Raw genomic sequence first — 18,556 nt, 5'->3', positions numbered from 1 at the left:
GTATTGAACCCCTTTGATATGGCAAGCTTAACTAAGTTCAGGAGTAAAAATGTGCTTAACAAGTCACATAAGTTGCATGGACTCACTGTGTGGAATAATAGTGTATTTTTGAAGGACTACCTCATCTCATCACACATACAATTATCTGTAAGGTCCCTCAGTCAAGCAGTGAATTTCAAACACAGATTCAACCAAAGACCAGGGAGGTTTTCCAATGCCTCGGAAAGAAGGGCACCTATTTGAAGATGGGTAAAAAATAAAAATAAATAAAGCAGCAGACCTTGAATATCCTTTTGAGCCTGGTGAAGTTATTAATTACACTTTGGATGGTGTATCAATACAGCCAGTCACTACAAAGATACAGTCGTCCTTCCTAACTCAGTTGCCGGAGAGGAAGGAAACAGCTCAGGGATTTCACAATGAGGCCAGTGGTGACTTTAAAGCAGTTACAGAGTTGAATGGCTGTGATACGAAAAAATGGAGGATGGCTCAACAACGTAGTTGCTCCAAAATACTAACCAAATTGACAAAGCGAAATGGAAGCCTATACAGAATAGAAAATATTCCAAGACATGCATCCTGTTTGCAACACTAAAGTAATACTGCAAAAAAAAGTGCACTTCTTGTCCCGAATACAAAGTGTTATGTTTGAGGCAAATCCAACACGTCACATTATTGAGTACCACTCAGAGAATAATATAGACAGTATTTCCAAGCATAGTGGTGGCTGCTTCATGTTATGGGTATGCTTGTAATCGTTAAGGCCTGGGGAGTTTTTCAGGATAATAAAATTAACGGAATGGAGCTAAGCACAGGCAAAATCCTAGAGGAAAACCTGGTTCAGTCTGCTTTTTACCAGACACTGGGAGATGAATTCACCTTTCAGCAGGAAAATAACCTAAAACACAAGGCCAAATCTACACAGTGAATGTTTCTGAGTGGCCGAGTTACAGCTCTGACATAAATCTACTTGAAAATCTATGGCAAGACCTAAAAACGATTGTCTAGCAATGATCAACAACCAATTTGACAGAGCTTAAAATAATTTTGAAAAGAATAAATGGGCAAATGTTGCACAATCCAGGTGTGGGAAGTGCTTAGAGACTCACGCAGAAATACTCACAGCTGTAATCGCTGCCAAAGGTACTCCTACAAAGTATTGACTCAGGGGTGTGAATACTTATGTAAATTAGATATTTCTATATTTCATTTTTAATAAATTTGCAAACATGTTTTCACTTTGTCATTATGGGGTATTGTGTGTGAATGGGTGACAGAAAAAAGTATATTTAATCCATTTTGAATTCGGGCTGTAACAACAAAATGTGGAATAAGTCAAGGGGTATGAATACTTTCTGAAGGCACTGTATCCCATCCTTGCATTCAGGTACGTCGTCTTACCCATACCTTGCGCCGGCTCCACGGTGTCTTAATGTAACCATGGTTGCGTTCCGACCCCAGCGCAGCTGTGTAAACAAGCGTAACGGTAGGGTCGGTATCTTCTGGCAAGGATTGCATAGGCAAGTATAAAGCCCAACATCCTCAATGAATATGGATGTTATACATGAACTGAAACACTGGCTTTCTAGTAATCAATGATATGAAATAGTATCAGATCTGTGTCTCTCCATGTGTGCATGCCTGTCCTCTTGCTACAGTTTATACACCAGATAATGTGATATAACCAAAGATTTTTGGTGTCCATTACTGGATGTTACATAGATTCTTCAACTAACCTGGCATAGGCAGTGCCTCCATAAGGCTAAGGGAACCTAAGCTTTCCCTAAAGTAAATGTAATTAAATTGCAAAACTTATATAGCCTAATTAGCTTACTCCTGTCTATACAGAAATAAATCATATCATTCAAAATAAGCTACTACACCAGAACATATGATTTGGCCACAGAGGATCATTAGCTTCTACTTAAAGTAGTGGATTGTTTTAAACCGCATAGCCTACAGTCGGAAGGGCCCGTAATTTGGGCAGCGAACGCGCAGCAAATAGATGATTGTTGAGTTGCAACTTTCAGTGAAAAGCAGAGAGACCCAGCCAGGCATAATCGCAATATCTAAAAATACAAATCACAGAAAAACAGATTGGAAAGCAAATTGCTATTGCTGTAAAGAGAAGGCAATGAAAAGACTCCAATCTGTCTTTTAGTTATCAAAATTCTCAACTTAATTGAGCGAACAGTAGCCTACCTCATTGGCACCAGTGGAGCTGCATATTCACTGTCTTTATCATTAGGTCAGTATCACTTTTGTTTGTTTTTGGACAATAATTTCCTCCTTCAGGTTAGATGGTCATCATATTGTATTTGTCTCCCCTTTTCGTAGGCCTATTGGATAAGACAACGTTGTTTTTATTGATCTGTTTGTCAGTGTCAGCAGAGTAGGCTACCCTATAATTTTTGTCATATTAAAAAAGATTCTGCTAATGTCTCCAGTCATATAAAGTGTAGTAAAATTGCATGAAATGTGTTTATAAAAGACCAACATTTTCCTGTGCAAAGAAAGGAGAAGAAATGCATCTGATGTAGCCTATAGCCTAAGTCTACTCTACGCCACTACGCGCTGCATTGAACAGTATTTTTTGCAAACAGTGATTGAGTTAATATTATTATTATTTGCTTATAAAATGTAATCATCACACATTACATAAGTCTGCAAATACGAGGATAATTGGAATGCTTTATTATAAAAGGTGTATTTTTATGGTGAAAAATAGCTTACCCAAACTTGAAACCCACATGTTGCCTATGTAACCTGGTATTGGTGATACTCTCTTGAGTCTCGATTCGGGAAAACAGTTATCTTATAAATTTGGAGATTTAATACTTTCCGAGTCGTCTCTGGTGTTTGTAGAACCACCTGCAACTGTACACACACATTTATAAGATAACTGTTTTCCAGAATCAAGAACGAAGAGAGTATCACCAATACCAGGTTAGTTGAAGAATCAATGGCGTAGGCTTGAATAGGGCTTTCCTCTAATGTCCAGTAATGGACCCCAAAAATCTTTGGTTATATAGCCTAACATTATCCGGTGTACAAACAGCAATTTGACCTCAATGTCCACTCACCGGTGTCTTTCCTTCCTTGGGCCAGAATCCTCAGCCCTCCTCTTCATTGAAAATATGGACCACAGACCGCAGGGGCAGAGTTTTGGGAAGGAGAGAGAAGCAACCTGGGGCCAGGGTAATGATGTCCTCGGGAAAATGCATCTGGGGAAAACAGTAACGTTATGCAATGTTGTTACTTTTTCTTTAATTTACTTAGACAGTTTACGATATGATTAGCAATCAGTGGAGGCTCCTCAGAGGAGGAAGGTGAGGACCATCCTCCTCAGTGAATTTCATAAAAATAAAAACAGTAAAACATTAAAAGAGGTATCATTTTTAGATAAAACTATACTAAATATATTCACGTCACCAAATAATTGATTAAAACAATGTTTGCAATGAAGGTCTACAGTAGCCTCAACAGCACTCTGTAGGGTAGCACCATGGTGTAGCCAGAGGACAGCTAGTTTCTTTCCTCCTCTGGGCACATTGACTTCAATACAAAACCTAGGAGGCTCATGGTTCTCACCCCCTTCCAATGACTTACAGTAATTATGACAACTTCCGGAGGACGTCCTACAACCTATCAGAGCTCTTGCAGCATGAACTGACATTTTGTCAAAGGATCAGAGAATGAATCTAGTACTGAAAGCATAAGCTAGCTAGCACTGCAGTGCATAAAATGTGGTGAGCAGTTGACTCAAAGAGATAGAATTACACATTTCTTAAAAAAGGAAGGAGAAGCAAGAGGGAGAGAGCTAGCTATATTTCATAGTATTTTCTTTACTTTCACTTACTTAGCTAGCTAGTTTAGCCTACTCAAACACCCAGCTCAAACTGAGAGGGATGCTATGTTAGCTAGCTGGCTATCCAGCACTGGAACTCTTCAAAGTCAAGGTAAGCTTTTGGTTTTATTAATTTATTGCCACCGGGGCCTGCAGATGTAACTGCTAAACTGCTTGCTGACTGTACACTGTCCTGCATGATTGTAGCGGGTTTACTAATGTGTTAGTTCTAGTAGCTATGTTGACTATGACATCAGATAATATGGTAACAACGATGTAGGCGGTGTGTAGCGGTTGTGATATGAAGGTTTGGCTTGGAAATATTTTTTGCCTGGTCACAGACAGCTGATGTGTTGTGCACTGAAGTCCACAAATGACGGGAAAAGGTGAGAGGAGGAGAACGCGTAGATGCGAGAAGGAATTGCAAAGTGACCATGCTGTTTGTATGTGGCTGCTATGAAAGTGAACTGAGTTTGCCTGTTCTCAGTGGTGTATTCATTCAGCCAATTCTGTTGAAAAACGTTTCTTAAAAACGGAAGCAAACGAACATACCTGAATTTGTCCAATAGAAACTTGTTTGCTACTTTTGGCCTAATTACACCCTAGATCAGCTAGATGCACACAACAGTGTGCAAGGCGGTATTGAATGTGTCACTGTCACCTTGATTACTAAAAATTATCTCGACTTAAGTTGTAAACTTTCATTCATAGGCTAGGGTGTAGCAACCTCATGATTGGTATAGGGAAAATTCGAGTATAATAATAATAATATGCCATTCAGCAGACACTTTTATCCTAAGCGACTTAGTCATGCGTGCATACATTTTTTTTTTTTGTGTATGGGTAGTCCCGGGGATCGAACCCACTACCTTGGCGTTAGAAGCGCCGTGCTCTACCAGCTGAGCTACAGAGGACCACGATCATGTAGTAGCCCAAACCTATCGACGTTACATTGAGCTGGGTGAATGGAATATGAATGGCAGTCATCCAATATGCTGTAATAGATATAAGGCCATGCTCATAAAAACAAGTATCGTCCTCCCTCATCATAAACGGCACCGACCGCCACTGTGTACTGTAGCAATGCTAACGTTAGTTAGCTACGGAAACACGGAAATCATCATTGCCGTTTCAAAATGGAATCCCGGCCGTAGGTATGTGGCTGGCTAGCTAACTATCAAACAGTAGTCAGCTGCAAACAGAGGAAAGATTAATGATGGATACCGATCAAAAAATCTGACAGACAGCTTGCTAATGTACAAGCAAGCTAGCCACAGCTAACTACGCAAGTGACGTGAGCTAACATTCGCCTACAGTAACGTTAGCTAGCTACTATAGCTAGCTGGCACAAGCTGGAATCACACAGGAAAACCAGCAGATAGAGAGCAACGTTAGTGATATGTCGTCGAACTGGGTAACGATACCTGTTGATATGACAATCAATGGTTACATTGTCTTTTAAATTACGTTTGGGTTAGCATGCCAGCACGATATCCATTTTTTCTTCATTCCTGATTCCACGTCCAGCCCTAGCCACTGCCGCTATGCAACCAAATTGTAAAATCGTTGATAGACAGTTGACTCAACCTATCTTCGGTACGAGTAGTGTCACTTCTCAGATAAAGGACCTATCACATGATTCTCTCTAAAGCGCATCCCATATAGTCCATTGTCATTGGACACAATTTTGATTGACACTACATTTGACCAACAGAATGCCCGCCACTACAGGACTGACCCTCACAAAACAAATAAACAGTAGCTAGCTCTTTTACAAACAGGAAAACAATACTTATTTTTTAACTGACTTGTTCCATGGCTTAAAATCTATTATACCGGACAAATCAGCTGTGGACGACAATACACACTGTTGAGGTAATGAAATGTGTACCTAACGACCTTGCACCCAGTTAGCTATAGCTAACATTGTAACGTTACTGCAACTTGCTAAGTTATAGTACAGCAGGGGCATATTCATTGCGCAGATTCTGTTGCAAAACGTTTCTTAAACGAAAGCGAACGGAACAAAATGGTGAGGGACCTACCAATGACTGTATAAATGACCTACCTGAATTTGACCAATAGAAACTCGTTTTAGTTGCAAACCGTTCCGTTTTATAACTGTTTGGACAAATGATTACCAGCAGTTACTTGACTGGTCTTGCTAGCTACTTTATAAGTCATTAGTCAACCTGGGTTGTATACTTGCATTGATCTGATCTTGTATTGCTGTTTACATTATTATGTATCATCAAGGCCATGTATTGCTGTAAGTTTGCTCAGTCTCACACCAAGGTCAAATTACACTGAACAAAAATATAAACACAACATGTAAAGTGTTGGTCCCATGTTTCATGAACTGAAATAAAATATCCCAGAAATGTTCCATACACACAAAAAGCTTATTTCTCGAAATTTTTTTGTACAAATTTGTTTATATCCCTTTTAGTGGGCATTTCTCCTTTGCTAAGATAATCCGAATATCAAGAAGCTGATTAAACAGCATGATCATTATGCAGGTGCACCTTCTGCTGGGGACAATAAAAGGCCACTCTAAAATGTGCAGTTGTGGCACACAACACAATGCCACAGATGTCTCAAGTTTTGAGGGAGTACACATGCTGACAGCAGGAATGTCCACCAGAACTGTTGCCAAATAATTGAATGTTCATTTCTCTACCATAAGCTGCCTCCAACATCGTTTTAGAGAATTTGGCGGTATGTCCAACTGGCCTCACAACTGCAGACTACGTGTAACCACGCCAGCCCAGGACCTCCACATCCGGCTTCTTCACCTGCGGGATCGTCTGAGACCAGCCAACATGACAGCTGGTGAAACTGGGTTTGCACAACCGAAGAATTTCTGCTCAAACTGTCGAAAACCGTCTCAGGGAAGCTAATCTGCGTGGTCGTCGTCCTCACCAAGGTCTTGACCTGACTGCAGTTCAGCGTTGTAACCGACTTCAGTGGGCAAATGCTCACCTTCAATGGCCACTGGCACGCTGGAGAAGTGTGCTCTTCACAGATGAATCCCGGTATCAACTGTACCGGGCAGATGGCAGACAATATGGAAGACAGTATGGCGTCGTGTGGGCGAGAGGTTTGTTGATGTCAACATTGTGAACAGAGTGCCCCATGGTGGCAGTGGGGTTATGGTATGGGCAGGCATAAGCTATGGACAGCGAACACAATTGCATTTTATCGATGGCAATTTTAATGCACAGAGATACCGTGACGAGATCCTGAGGCCCATTGTCGTGCCATTCATCCTCCGCCATCACCTCAAGTTTCAGCATGATAATGCACAGCCCCATGTCGCAAGGATCTGTACACAATTCCTGGAAGCTGAAAATGTCCCAGTTCTTCCATGGCCTGCATATTTACCAGACATGTCACCCATTGAGCATGTTTGGGATGCTCTGGATCGAAGTGTACGACAGCGTGTTCCAGGTCCCGCCAATGTCCAGCAACATCGCACAACCATTGAAGAGGAGTGGGACAACATTCCACAGGCCACAATCAACAGCCTGATCAACTCTATGCGAAGGAGATGTGTCACACCAGATACTCACTGGTTTTCTGATCCACGAAATTGTTGCATGTTTATATTTTTGTTCAGTGTAGTTTTATATTGGATATTCGATGGATATTTTGTTTTCTTTAGTCAATAGCTATTGAACCAAACATGCCACAACTATGATATTTATATATTCTGAATCGGGAGGATGGAGGAAAAATCCATGCCTTTTTTGTGTTTATTTTTTAAATACTTTTTGAGGGGATTTTAATCTTCAATACCTCTTAAACAAAGTGTACAATGACTCTGAAAAGTATATAATCTGAATCAGGGGAGGATGGAGAAAAATCCACGCCATTTTTATTTGATTTTTTTTTATTACATTATTTTGTGTGTGGTGGGGGGGGGGTTTCAAACTTCAATATCTTTGATATATGATACAGTTGAAGTCGGAAGTTTACATACACCTTAGCCAAATACATTTAAACTCAGTTTTTCACAATTCCTGACATTTAATCCTAGTAAAAATTCCCTGTTTTAGGTCAGTTAGGATCACCACTTTATTTTAAGAATGTGAAATGTCAGAATAATAGTAGAGAGAATGATTTATTTCAGTTTTTATTTATTTCATCACATTCCCAGTGGGTCAGAAGTTTACATACACTCAATTAGTATTTGGTAGCATTGCCTTTAAATTGTTTAACTTGGGTCAAACGCTTCGGGTAGCCTTCCACAAGCTTCCCACAATAATTTGGGTGAATTCTGGCCCATTCCTCCTGACAGAGCTGGTGTAACTGAGTCAGGTTTGTAGGCCTCCTTACTCGCACACGCTTTTTCAGTTCTGCCCACACATTTTCTGTAGGATTGAGGTCAGGGCTTTGTGATGGCCACTCCAATACCTTGACTTTATTGTCCTGAAGCCATTTTGCCACAACTTTGGAAGTATGCTTGGGGTCATTGTCTATTTGGAAGACCCATTTGCGACCAAGCTTTAACTTCCTGACTGATATCATGAAATGTTGCTTCAATATATCCACATAATTTTCCTTCCTCATGATGCCATTTATTTTGTGAAGTGCACCAGTCTCTCCTGCAGCAAAGCACCCCCACAGCATGATGCTGCCACCCCCGTGCTTCACGGTTGGGATGGTGTTCTTTTGCTTGCAAGACCCCCCTTTTTCCTCCAATCATAACGATGGTCATTATGACCAAACAGTTCTATTTTTGTTTAATCAGACCAGAGGACATTTCTCCAAAAAGTACGAAATTTGTCCCCATTTGCAGTTGCAAACCATGGTCGGGCTTTTTTATGGCGGTTTTGGAGCAGTGACTTCTTCCTTGCTGAGCGGCCTTTCAGGTTATGTCGATATAGGACTCATTTTACTGTGGATATAGATACTTTTGTACCTGTTTCCTCCAGCATCTTCACAAGGTCCTTTGCTGTTGTTCTGGGATTGATTTGCACTTTTTGCACCAAAGTACATTCATCTCTAGGAGACAGAACACGTCTCCTTCCTGAGCGGTATGACGGCTGCGTGGTCCCATGGTGTTTATACTTGCGTACTATTGTTTGTACAGATGAACGTGGTACCTTCAGGCGTTTGGAAATTGCTCCCAAGGATGAACCAGACTTGTGGAGGTCTACAATTATTTTTCTGGTGGTTGAGAAATGAGTTTTAATGACTCCAACGTAAGTGTATGTAAACTTCCGACTTCAACTGTATATTCAGAATCAGGGGAGGATGGAGAAAAATCCACAGCTTTTTACTTGAAAACATTTTGATATGTTTTTTTTGGGGGGGGATTTCAATCTTCAATATAGCTCTTAAACAAAGCGTGCCATGGCTATGAAAATGATATACAGTGCATTGGGAAAGTATTCAGACCCCTTTACTTTTTCCACATTTTGTTAGTGTTATTCTAAAATTGATTTAAATATTTTTTCCCTCATCAATCTACACACAATACCCCATAATGACAAAGCAAAAACAGGATTGTAGAAATGTTTGCTAATTTATTACAAATAAAAAACGGAAATATGACATTTACATAAGTATTCAGACCCTTTAGTCAGTACTTTGTTGAAGCACCTTCGGCAGCGATTACAGCCTCGATTCTTCTTGGGTATGACGCTACAAGCTTGGCACACCTGTATTTGGGGAGTTTCTCCCATTCTTCTCTGCAGATCCTCTCAAGCTCTGTCAGGTTGGATGGGGAGCGTTGCTGCACAGCTATTTTCAGGTCTCTCCAGAGATGTCCGATCGGGTTGAAGTCCGGGCTCTGGCTGGATCTCTCTGTACTTTGCTCCATTAATCTTTCCCTCGATCCTGACTAGTCTCCCAGTCTCTGCCGCTGAAAAACATCCCCACAGCACGATGCTGCCACCACCATGCTTCACCGTAGGGAGGATGTCAGGTTTCCTCCAGACGTGACGCTTGGCATGCAGGCCAAAGAGTTCAATCTTGGTTTCATCAGATCAGAGAATCTTGTTTCTCATGGTCTGAGAGTCCTTTAGGTGCCTTTTGGCAAACTCCAAGCGGGCTGTCATGTGCCTTTTTACTGAGGAGTGGCTTCCATCTGGCCAGTCTACCATAAAGGCCTGATTGGTGGAGTGCTGCAGTGATGGTTATCCTTCTGGAAGGTTCTCCCATCTCCACAGAGGAACTCTGGACCTCTGTCAGAGTGACCATCGGGTTCTTGGTCACCTCCCTGACCAAGGTTCTTCTCCCCCGAATGCTCAGTTTGGCCGGGCGGCCAGCTCTAGGAACAGTCTTGGTGTTTCCAAACTTCTTCCATTTAAGAATGATGGAGGCCACTGTGTTCTTGGGGACCTTCAATGCTGCAGAAATGTTTTGGTACCCTTCCCCAGATCTGTGCCTCGACACAATCCTGTCTCGGAGCTCTACGGACAATTCCTTCGACCTCATGGCTTGGTTTTTGCTCTGACAAACACTGTCATCTGTGGGACCTTATATAGACAGGTGTGTGCCTTTCCAAATCATGTCCAATCAATTGAATTTACCACAGGTGGACTCCAATCAAGTTGTAGAAACATCTCAAGGATGAGCAATGGAAACAGGAAGCACCTGAGCTCAATTTTGCGTCTCATAACAAAGGGTCTGAATGCTTATATAAATAAGGTATTTCTGTTTTTTATTTTTTATAAATTTGCAAAAATGTCTTAACCTGTTTTCGCTTTGTCATTATGGGGTATTGTGTGTAGGTTGATGAGTGGAAAAAATAATTTAATCCATTTTAGAATAAGGCTGTAACGTAACAAAATGTGGAAAAAGTAAAGTGGTCTGAATACTTTCCTAATGCACTGTATTCTGAATCGGGATGATGGAGAAAAATCCACGCCTTTTTTATTTTATTTTTTAATGTCATTATTTTTGGGGGGGGATTTCAAACTTAAATAGCTTTTAAATAAAGCATGTAGTGAATATGAAAATTATATATTGGAGTCAGGAGAGGATGGAAAAAAATCCACACCTTTTTTTATTTGAAATCTAGATATACAGTGTCCTCTGTAATTATTGGGACATTGACACATTTTTTGTTGTTTTGGCTCTGTACTCCAGCACTTTGGATTTAAAATGAAACAATGACTATGTGTTTAAAGTGCAGACTGTCAGCTTTAATTTTTGTGTATTTTCATCCATATCGGGTGAACCGTATATAAATTACAGCACTTTATGTACATAGTCCCCCCACTTTTGGGGACCAAAAGTATTGGGACAAATTCACTTATATGTGTATTAAAGTACTCAAAAGTTTAGTGTTTGGTCCCAAATTCCTAGCACACAATGATTACCCCAAACGTGTTACTTTACAAACTTGAATGCATTTGCTGTTTGTTTTAGTTGTGTTTCAGATTATTTTGTGCCCAATAGAAATGTATGGTAAATAATGTATTGTGTCATTTTGGAGTCACTTTTATTGTAAATAAGAATAAAATGTTTCTTAACACTTCTACATTAATGTGGATGCTACCATGATTACGGATAGTCCTGAATAAATCGTGAATAATAATGAGTCAGAAAGTTACACACAGAAATTGATTAAATATTTTTTCTTCCAAATGTCAATCTTCAATAGCTCTTAAACAAAGCATGCCATGACTATGGAAATGATATATTCTAAATCAGGGGAGGATGGAGAAAAATCTGCGCCTTAAAAAAAAAAAAAGTAGATATTATTATTTTCTTCCGGATTTCAGTCTTCAGTTGCTCTTGAAAGTATATATTCTGAATCAAGGGAGTAGGGAGAAAAATGTATTATTGTCCATAGTCCCTGGATTCAGAATATATAATTTTCATAGTCATGACACACTTTGTTTAAGAGGTATGAAAGATTGAAATCCGAAATCATACACTGCTCAAAAAAATAAAGGGAACACTTAAACAACACAATGTAACTCCAAGTCAATCACACTTCTGTGAAATCAAAACTGTCCACTTAGGAAGCAACACTGATTGACAATAAATTTCACATGCTGTGGTGCAAATGGAATAGACAACAGGTGGAAATTATAGGCAATTAGCAAGACACCCCCAATAAAGAAGTGGTTCTGCAGGTGGTGACCACAGACCACTTCTCAGTTCCTATGCTTCCTGGCTGATGTTTTGGTCACTTTTGAATGCTGGCGGTGCTTTCACTCTAGTGGTAGCATGAGACGGAGTCTACAACCCACACAAGTGGCTCAGGTAGTGCAGCTCATCCAGGATGGCACATCAATGCGAGCTGTGGCAAGAAGGTTTGCTGTGTCTGTCAGCGTAGTGTCCAGAGCATGGAGGCGCTACCAGGTGACAGGCCAGTACATCAGGAGACGTGGAGGAGGCCGTAGGAGGGCAACAACCCAGCAGCAGGACCACTACCTCCGCCTTTGTGCAAGGAGGAGCAGGAGGAGCACTGCCAGAGCCCTGCAAAATGACCTCCAGCAGGCCACAAATGTGCATGTGTCTGCTCAAACGGTCAGAAACAGACTCCATGAGGGTGGTATGAGGGCCCGACGTCCACAGGTGGGGGTTGTGCTTACAGCCCAACACCGTGCAGGACGTTTGACATTTGCCAGAGAACACCAAGATTGGCAAATTCGCCACTGGCGCCCTGTGCTCTTCACAGATGAAAGCAGGTTCACACTGAGCACATGTGACAGACGTGACAGAGTCTGGAGACGCCGTGGAGAACGTTCTGCTGCCTGCAACATCCTCCAGCATGACCGGTTTGGCGGTGGGTCAGTCATGGTGTGGGGTGGCATTTCTTTGGGGGGCCGCACAGCCCTCCATGTGCTCGCCAGAGGTAGCCTGACTGCCATTTAGGTACCGAGATGAGATCCTCAGACCCCTTGTGAGACCATATGCTGGTGCGGTTGGCCCTGGGTTCCTCCTAATGCAAGACAATGCTAGACCTCATGTGGCTGGAGTGTGTCAGCAGTTCCTGCAAGTGGAAGGCATTGATGCTATGGACTTGCCCGCCCGTTCCCCAGACCTGAATCCAGTTGAGCACATCTGGGACATCATGTCTCGCTCCATCCACCAAAGCCACGTTGCACCACAGACTGTCCAGGAGTTGGCGGATGCTTTAGTCCAGGTCTGGGAGGAGATCCCTCAGGAGACCATCCGCCACCTCATCAGGAGCATGCCCAGGCGTTGTAGGGAGGTCATACAGGCACGTGGAGGCCACACACACTACTGAGCCTCATTTTGACTTGTTTTAAGGACATTACATCAAAGTTGGATCAGCCTGTAGTGTGGTTTTCCACTTTAATTTTGAGGGTGACTCCAAATCCAGACCTCCATGGGTTGATACATTTGATTTCCATTGATAATTTTTGTGTGATTTTGTTGTCAGCACATTCAACTATGTAAAGAAAAAAGTATTTAATAATATTATTTCATTCTTTCAGATCTAGGATGTGTTGTTTAAGTGTTCCCTTTATTTTTTTGAGCAGTGTAGTTAGAAATTATTTATTCTATTATTAAAAAGTTGTGGATTATTCTGAATCAGGGATGGATGGAGAACAATCAATTGTCATAGTCATGGCATGTTTGGTTCAATAGTTATTAACAAGAGAAAACCGAATATCCAATATAAAACAAATTTTACCTCTGTCACGCATACATTCTTGTAAACATTTCAGGGCTGCTTTGGTCCAGAGTTGATTTACAGTTTTGGATGCATGACGAGAATCTGGAAGATGACAACCGAGACCCACGTCAAGGACATCAAGCCAGGACTCAAGAATCTCAACGTTATCTTCATCGTACTCGAAACAGGTGCTAACTCCTTATTAACAGTAATGTTTTAAATCATCAATTAATGATGAACAGAAACAGAATGTATATAATTATATTGTAATGCACTGTGGTGGAACAAAATTAATGTAAACTCTTACACACAATATAATGGCACAACACAGAGGCTTGATAGTCAGAGAAACATCCTTCTTATATGCCACCATGTAAACTAATGATAACAATTCATGTTGGTTTATTTGAATCATGCCAGCTATCAAAAAACGTATCTGTGTTGAACTCTCCATTTTCTCTTTCCCACAAATTGATATTTACTCTCCTCATAATGGATGTTTACTCTCCAACTTTCTCATTATCTCTCTCAGAACGATCTTCTTGACCCTAAACAGTCGGGCTTCAAGACGGGTCACTCAACCGAAACCACTGTGTCACGGAGGCTCTCCGCACTGCCAAAACTCAGTTCTCATCCTCCAAGATCTATCCGCTGCCTTCGACACCGTGAACCATTAGATCCTCCTCTCCACCCTCTCAAGGCTGGGCGTCTCAGGCTCTGCACACTCTTGGATTGCATCCTTCCTGGTAGGCCGCTTCTACCAGGTGGCGTGGAGAGGATATGTGTCTGCACCATGTGCTCTCACTACTGGTGTCCCCCAGGGCTCGGTTCTAGGCCCTGTCCTCTTTTCTCTCTACACTAAGTCACTTTGCTCTGTCATATCCTCACATGGTCTCTCCTATTATTTCTATGCGGATGACACTCAACTACTTTTCTCATTCCCCCCTTCTGACACCCAGGTGGCGACACGCATCTCTGCATGCCTGGCAGACATCTCAGCTTTGATGTTGGCCCACCACTTCAAGTTCAACCTCAACAGGGAAAGGCCTGCCTGCTCCAAGACCTCTCCATCACGGTCGACAACTCCACTGTGTCCCCCTCCCAGAGTGCAAAGAACCTTGGCGTGACCCTGGATAACACCCTATCATTCTCTGCAAACATCAAAGCAGTGACTCGCTCCTACAAATTCATACTCTACAACATCCGTAGAGTACGATCTTTCCTCACACAGGAAGTGGCACAGGTCCTAATCCAGGCACTTGTAATCTCCCGTCTGGACTACTTCAACTCTCTGTTGGCTGGGATCCCGCTTGAGCCATCAAACTCCTGCAACTTATCCAAAAAGCTGCAGCCCGCCTGAAGTTCAACATTCCCAAGTTCTCCCATGTCACCCCGCTCCTCCGCATATTCCACTGGCTTCCAGTCGATGCTCGCATCCACTACAAGACCATGGTGCTTGCCTACCGAGCAGCAAGTGGAACTGCCCCTCCCTAGCTTCAGGCTATGCTCAAACCCTACATCCCAACCCAAGCACTCCATTTGGCCACCTACTAGCACTAACTTTGCTGATAACTTCTTTATTGAGTACAAATGTACTTACTACAACTGTGAGATGTGGTTGTCTCACCTAGCTATCAGAAGATGAATGCACTAATTGTAAGTCATTCTGGATAAGAGTGTCTGCTAAATGACAAAAAATTATGAGATATTTGACACTATCCTTGTACAACTAGCTTGTAAACCAATCAAAGGCCACTCTGATTATTTGTCCCTCTTACCCCCTCACATAGGACGAGTGACAAAGACAAAGGATGGGCATGAGGTGCGGACCTGTAAGGTGGCAGACAAGACAGGCAGCATCAGCATCTCAGTTTGGGATGAGGTGGGCGGACTGATCCAAACCGGTGACATCATCAGACTCACTAAGGGGTGAGTCATTTATTGAGTCACGTCACAGTCAAGTCAACACCTCACTGTATGGACAGAGCTCCAAACCTACAGCTAAGTATAAAATTGATACAGAAATCAAAAAGGACCACCCAGTCATAATTTCTATCTACCAGCATGAACTTACATTCGGATGAATACATACCATACGTTATTAATAGTCTGCAATCTTGGATCACCTTTAAAATCCTGGGGGAAATGTATTTTGTATTGAAATTAATGCCTTTTTTTTTCACCAGATATGCGTCTGTGTTCAAAGGTTGCCTGACTCTGTACACAGGTAGAGGTGGAGAGCTGTCGAAGATTGGAGAGTAAGTTCTGTAGATGCTCTGTGTTTAATAACATTTCATGCTACATATACGAAAAGGAGGAGCAGCAATGTAAATGTTGCTGAGAGATGCATCTAATGTCATAATTTACTGGTCTGAACTAATGCCCACTTAACATTTTGTTCAGGTTCTGCATGGTGTACTCAGAGGTGCCAAACTTCAGTGAGCCTAACCCAGAGTACTCTAACATGGACCAGACGAAAAACAAGACGGTAAGGGGTGTTTTGAACTTAGGGATGTCAGTGTGTAAGCATGTCACTACAGAATGTTTTACGGAAGGAAAGGGGAGAACAAATATTTTAAAGAACGTTCACCTACGAATTTATTTCAATGTTTCAAGTACCTTTTTCTTGTACTGTGTGTGTGAACAGATTATTTATTTCCCAGGTACTCAGTGACCAAGGAAACCTACTGAACAACAACAATAACAGCTCATCTGGAGGCTTAGCTGGTAAGACCACTATCAGAGACCAACAAAGAATTTAGAGTTATGACGTCAAATGGAACCATTTCGTTAATGGCCTTTGTTAGTGTTTATTTTTTATTTTTTTTACCTCTGCTGCTTAAAGGTGATTCATGTAAAAATTCCACCTGGAAGTCTACCTAAATGTCAATGACATGTCTGTAGCAGTAAACTAAAGGAATACAATTCCATGAAATAACTATATAATTTCTGATAGCTGTTTTAAGATGTAAAGTTGCTTCTTTTACCTGTGAGTGGCTGATTCAGCCACCTTCAGTGTATACAAGCAGCAGTGTATTTATTTCCAGCAATTGGTTAATTGTGAACACTATAACACTTCACTTTTCCCTTCTATCACTTTTTTATGAAGATTTATAAATGAAGCATGCCAATTTCTTATTCTAGGAAATGAAGCTACCAGTGGGAACGGTGTAAATTCTCAAGGTTCCAGGAGCTCGACTAATCCTCAACAGGGAGGGCGGGCTGGCAGTGGTGTCGGCAGCAGAGCAGCCAATCCAGGAGCAGGAGAGACAGCTGTCAGCAATGGAAAGGAGACCAGACGTTCAGTGAAAAGATGATTGGAGCAGAAGGAAGCAAATCCATCCCTCTCCAGAAATGTCAAAAGATGAGACTAATGCTGAGTTCGTAACCAAGTGGGAAGTGGGAATTGGGAATTTACCACCATAAAGTTAGATGACGCTAGATGGATAAAACCCATTTTGGCATGAACCTTGCTATTGAGGGCTTCACCATTTCAAAGTAATCAACTGGCTGGGACTTCCTATGGGTAAGGAAGCGGCACATGAAAGATGAGACAAGTTTTTCATTAGTAATTACCAGTTGGAGGGCCGTTCAAATGTATTTTTCCCTGGTTTGTTTACAAGGAACAGAGTTCACTAAAGGTTATGTAACAATCAAAGAAAAAGTATTTGTGAGAAAAGTAATTGTTTTAATGGGAAGCCATAATGTGTTTTTCAAAAGACCGGCAGGGATATTACCTTCCCTTTCTATGTTTACATTTTTTAAACAAATCAATGTGTTTTGTGCACTCACTGTTTTAGATGTTTTTCAATGAGATGTCTAAAATATAAAATGTATCTTTTAACTAATGTGCTTTGTAGGCACTGTGTGCAAAAAGTAGCCCAAAGCTGACAGATGGACATGGAGTTGGATTTCGGCAATCAGAAATCCTTAGTTGCTACATCCATTTTTGGACGTATAAATTAATGATATATACCTATTGATTGCTTACGTACAACTTTTTGATATCTATTATACTTTTGAAACTATTAAAATGTGTCCTTTTTTTGTCCTCCGTCCACTTTCATGGGATGTCCTCAGAATTCTGAAGTTCCAATTGTGACATCATAACTCCCAACATTCTATTCTATTCACTGTAAACAATGTAACTTTTGACACAAATCAGCTACTTTGACCACTTCCCCAACAACATAATTACCTGCTACCAATCAAATGTTACAGCTGTTTAAGTAACCACAACTACATATTCTCTAACTTTTTATAAACTGAAATTTTGACCACTTTCCCAACAAGTTAGACAAAAAGTTGGAGGGTATGACATCTTCGTCTACTTCTCTGCTATTCAAATCTGGGATCAGAAAATTAATGATCTTCTACCAATCAAAAATGACAGCTGTTTTACTAACCGCATCAACTACTTTTCATCTAAACTTTTACAACGGACATTTTGACCACTTACCCAGCACTTTAGACAAAAACTTAAAGGGTATGACATCTTGGTATACTTCTCTGCCATTTAAATCTGGAATAAGAACAGAATTAACAATGAGCTTCCATCTGGCCACTCTACCATAAGGCCTGATTGGTGGACTGCTGCAGAGATTGTTGTCCTTCTGTAAGGTTCTCCCATCTCCACAGAGGAATTCTAGAACTCTGTCAGAGTGACCATCGGGTTCTTGGTCACCTCCCTTACCAAGGCCCTTCTCCCGCGATTGCTCAGTTTGGCCTCCAGCCAGCTCTAGGAAGTGTCTTGGTGGTTCCAAACTTCTTCCATTTAAGAATGATGGAGGCCACTGTGTTCTTGGGGACCTTCAATGCTGCAGAAATGTTTTGGTACCCTTCCCCAGTTCTGTGCCTCGACACAATCCTGTCTCGGAGCTCTACGGACAATTCCTTCGACCTCATGGCTTGGTTTTTGCTCTGACATGCAACTGTGGGACCTTAAACATTTCTAAAAACTTGGTTTCACTTTGTCATTATGGGGTATTGTGTGTAGATTGCTGAGGATTATTTATTTTTTACATCCATTTTAGAATAAGGCTGTAACAAAATGTTTAAAAAGTCAAGGGGTCTGAATACTTTCCGAAGGCACTGTCTTATGT

The 18,556-nt window shown here is 41.4% G+C and overlaps 2 protein-coding genes across 4 annotated transcripts in view; one reads left to right on the top strand and one right to left on the bottom strand.

The window, feature by feature from the left end:
- LOC311138015 (E3 ubiquitin-protein ligase NRDP1-like) overlaps positions 1-5,399 on the bottom strand; it is a 34,761-nt gene extending 29,362 nt beyond the window's left edge. Inside the window, exons 1-3 of one of the 3 annotated variants that reach the window (XM_084172661.1) lie at positions 5,272-5,372; positions 3,084-3,224; positions 2,203-2,339 (exon numbers count right to left, since the gene is read on the bottom strand). The gene's annotated coding sequence lies outside the window, so the exon portion shown is untranslated. Of the gene's footprint in view, positions 1-2,202; positions 2,340-3,083; positions 3,225-5,271 lie in introns of all 3 variants that reach the window. The other 2 variants (XM_084172660.1, XM_084172662.1) reach the window with 2 other exon arrangements.
- Positions 5,400-5,605: 206 nt separating this feature from the next.
- LOC311138467 (SOSS complex subunit B1-like) lies at positions 5,606-17,505 on the top strand. Its single transcript, XM_084173153.1, has 7 exons — positions 5,606-5,722; positions 13,507-13,642; positions 15,245-15,383; positions 15,641-15,712; positions 15,858-15,942; positions 16,118-16,181; positions 16,599-17,505. Exons 2-7 carry the CDS (start codon positions 13,546-13,548, stop codon positions 16,769-16,771), a joined length of 630 nt encoding a protein of 209 aa, XP_084029279.1. The 5' UTR covers positions 5,606-5,722; positions 13,507-13,545; the 3' UTR covers positions 16,772-17,505.
- Positions 17,506-18,556: the final 1,051 nt, after the last annotated feature.

This window comes from Coregonus lavaretus (genome assembly GCF_964263955.1).
Source record: "Coregonus lavaretus genome assembly, chromosome: 12".
Lineage (NCBI taxonomy): Eukaryota > Metazoa > Chordata > Actinopteri > Salmoniformes > Salmonidae > Coregonus > Coregonus lavaretus.
The sequence above is the reverse complement of the archived record's forward strand: the minus strand, read 5'-3'. Positions and strand labels throughout refer to the sequence as shown.

Excerpts from the sequence above, each read along its gene's own strand:
- LOC311138467 (XM_084173153.1), top strand. The coding sequence starts at position 13,546 with ATGACGAGAATCTGGAAGATGACAACCGAGACCCACGTCAAGGACATC. Across the intron at positions 15,943-16,117 it reads ACCAGACGAAAAACAAGACG|GTACTCAGTGACCAAGGAAA; the intron begins GTAAGGGGTGTT and ends TTTATTTCCCAG. Across the intron at positions 16,182-16,598 it reads CTCATCTGGAGGCTTAGCTG|GAAATGAAGCTACCAGTGGG; the intron begins GTAAGACCACTA and ends TTCTTATTCTAG.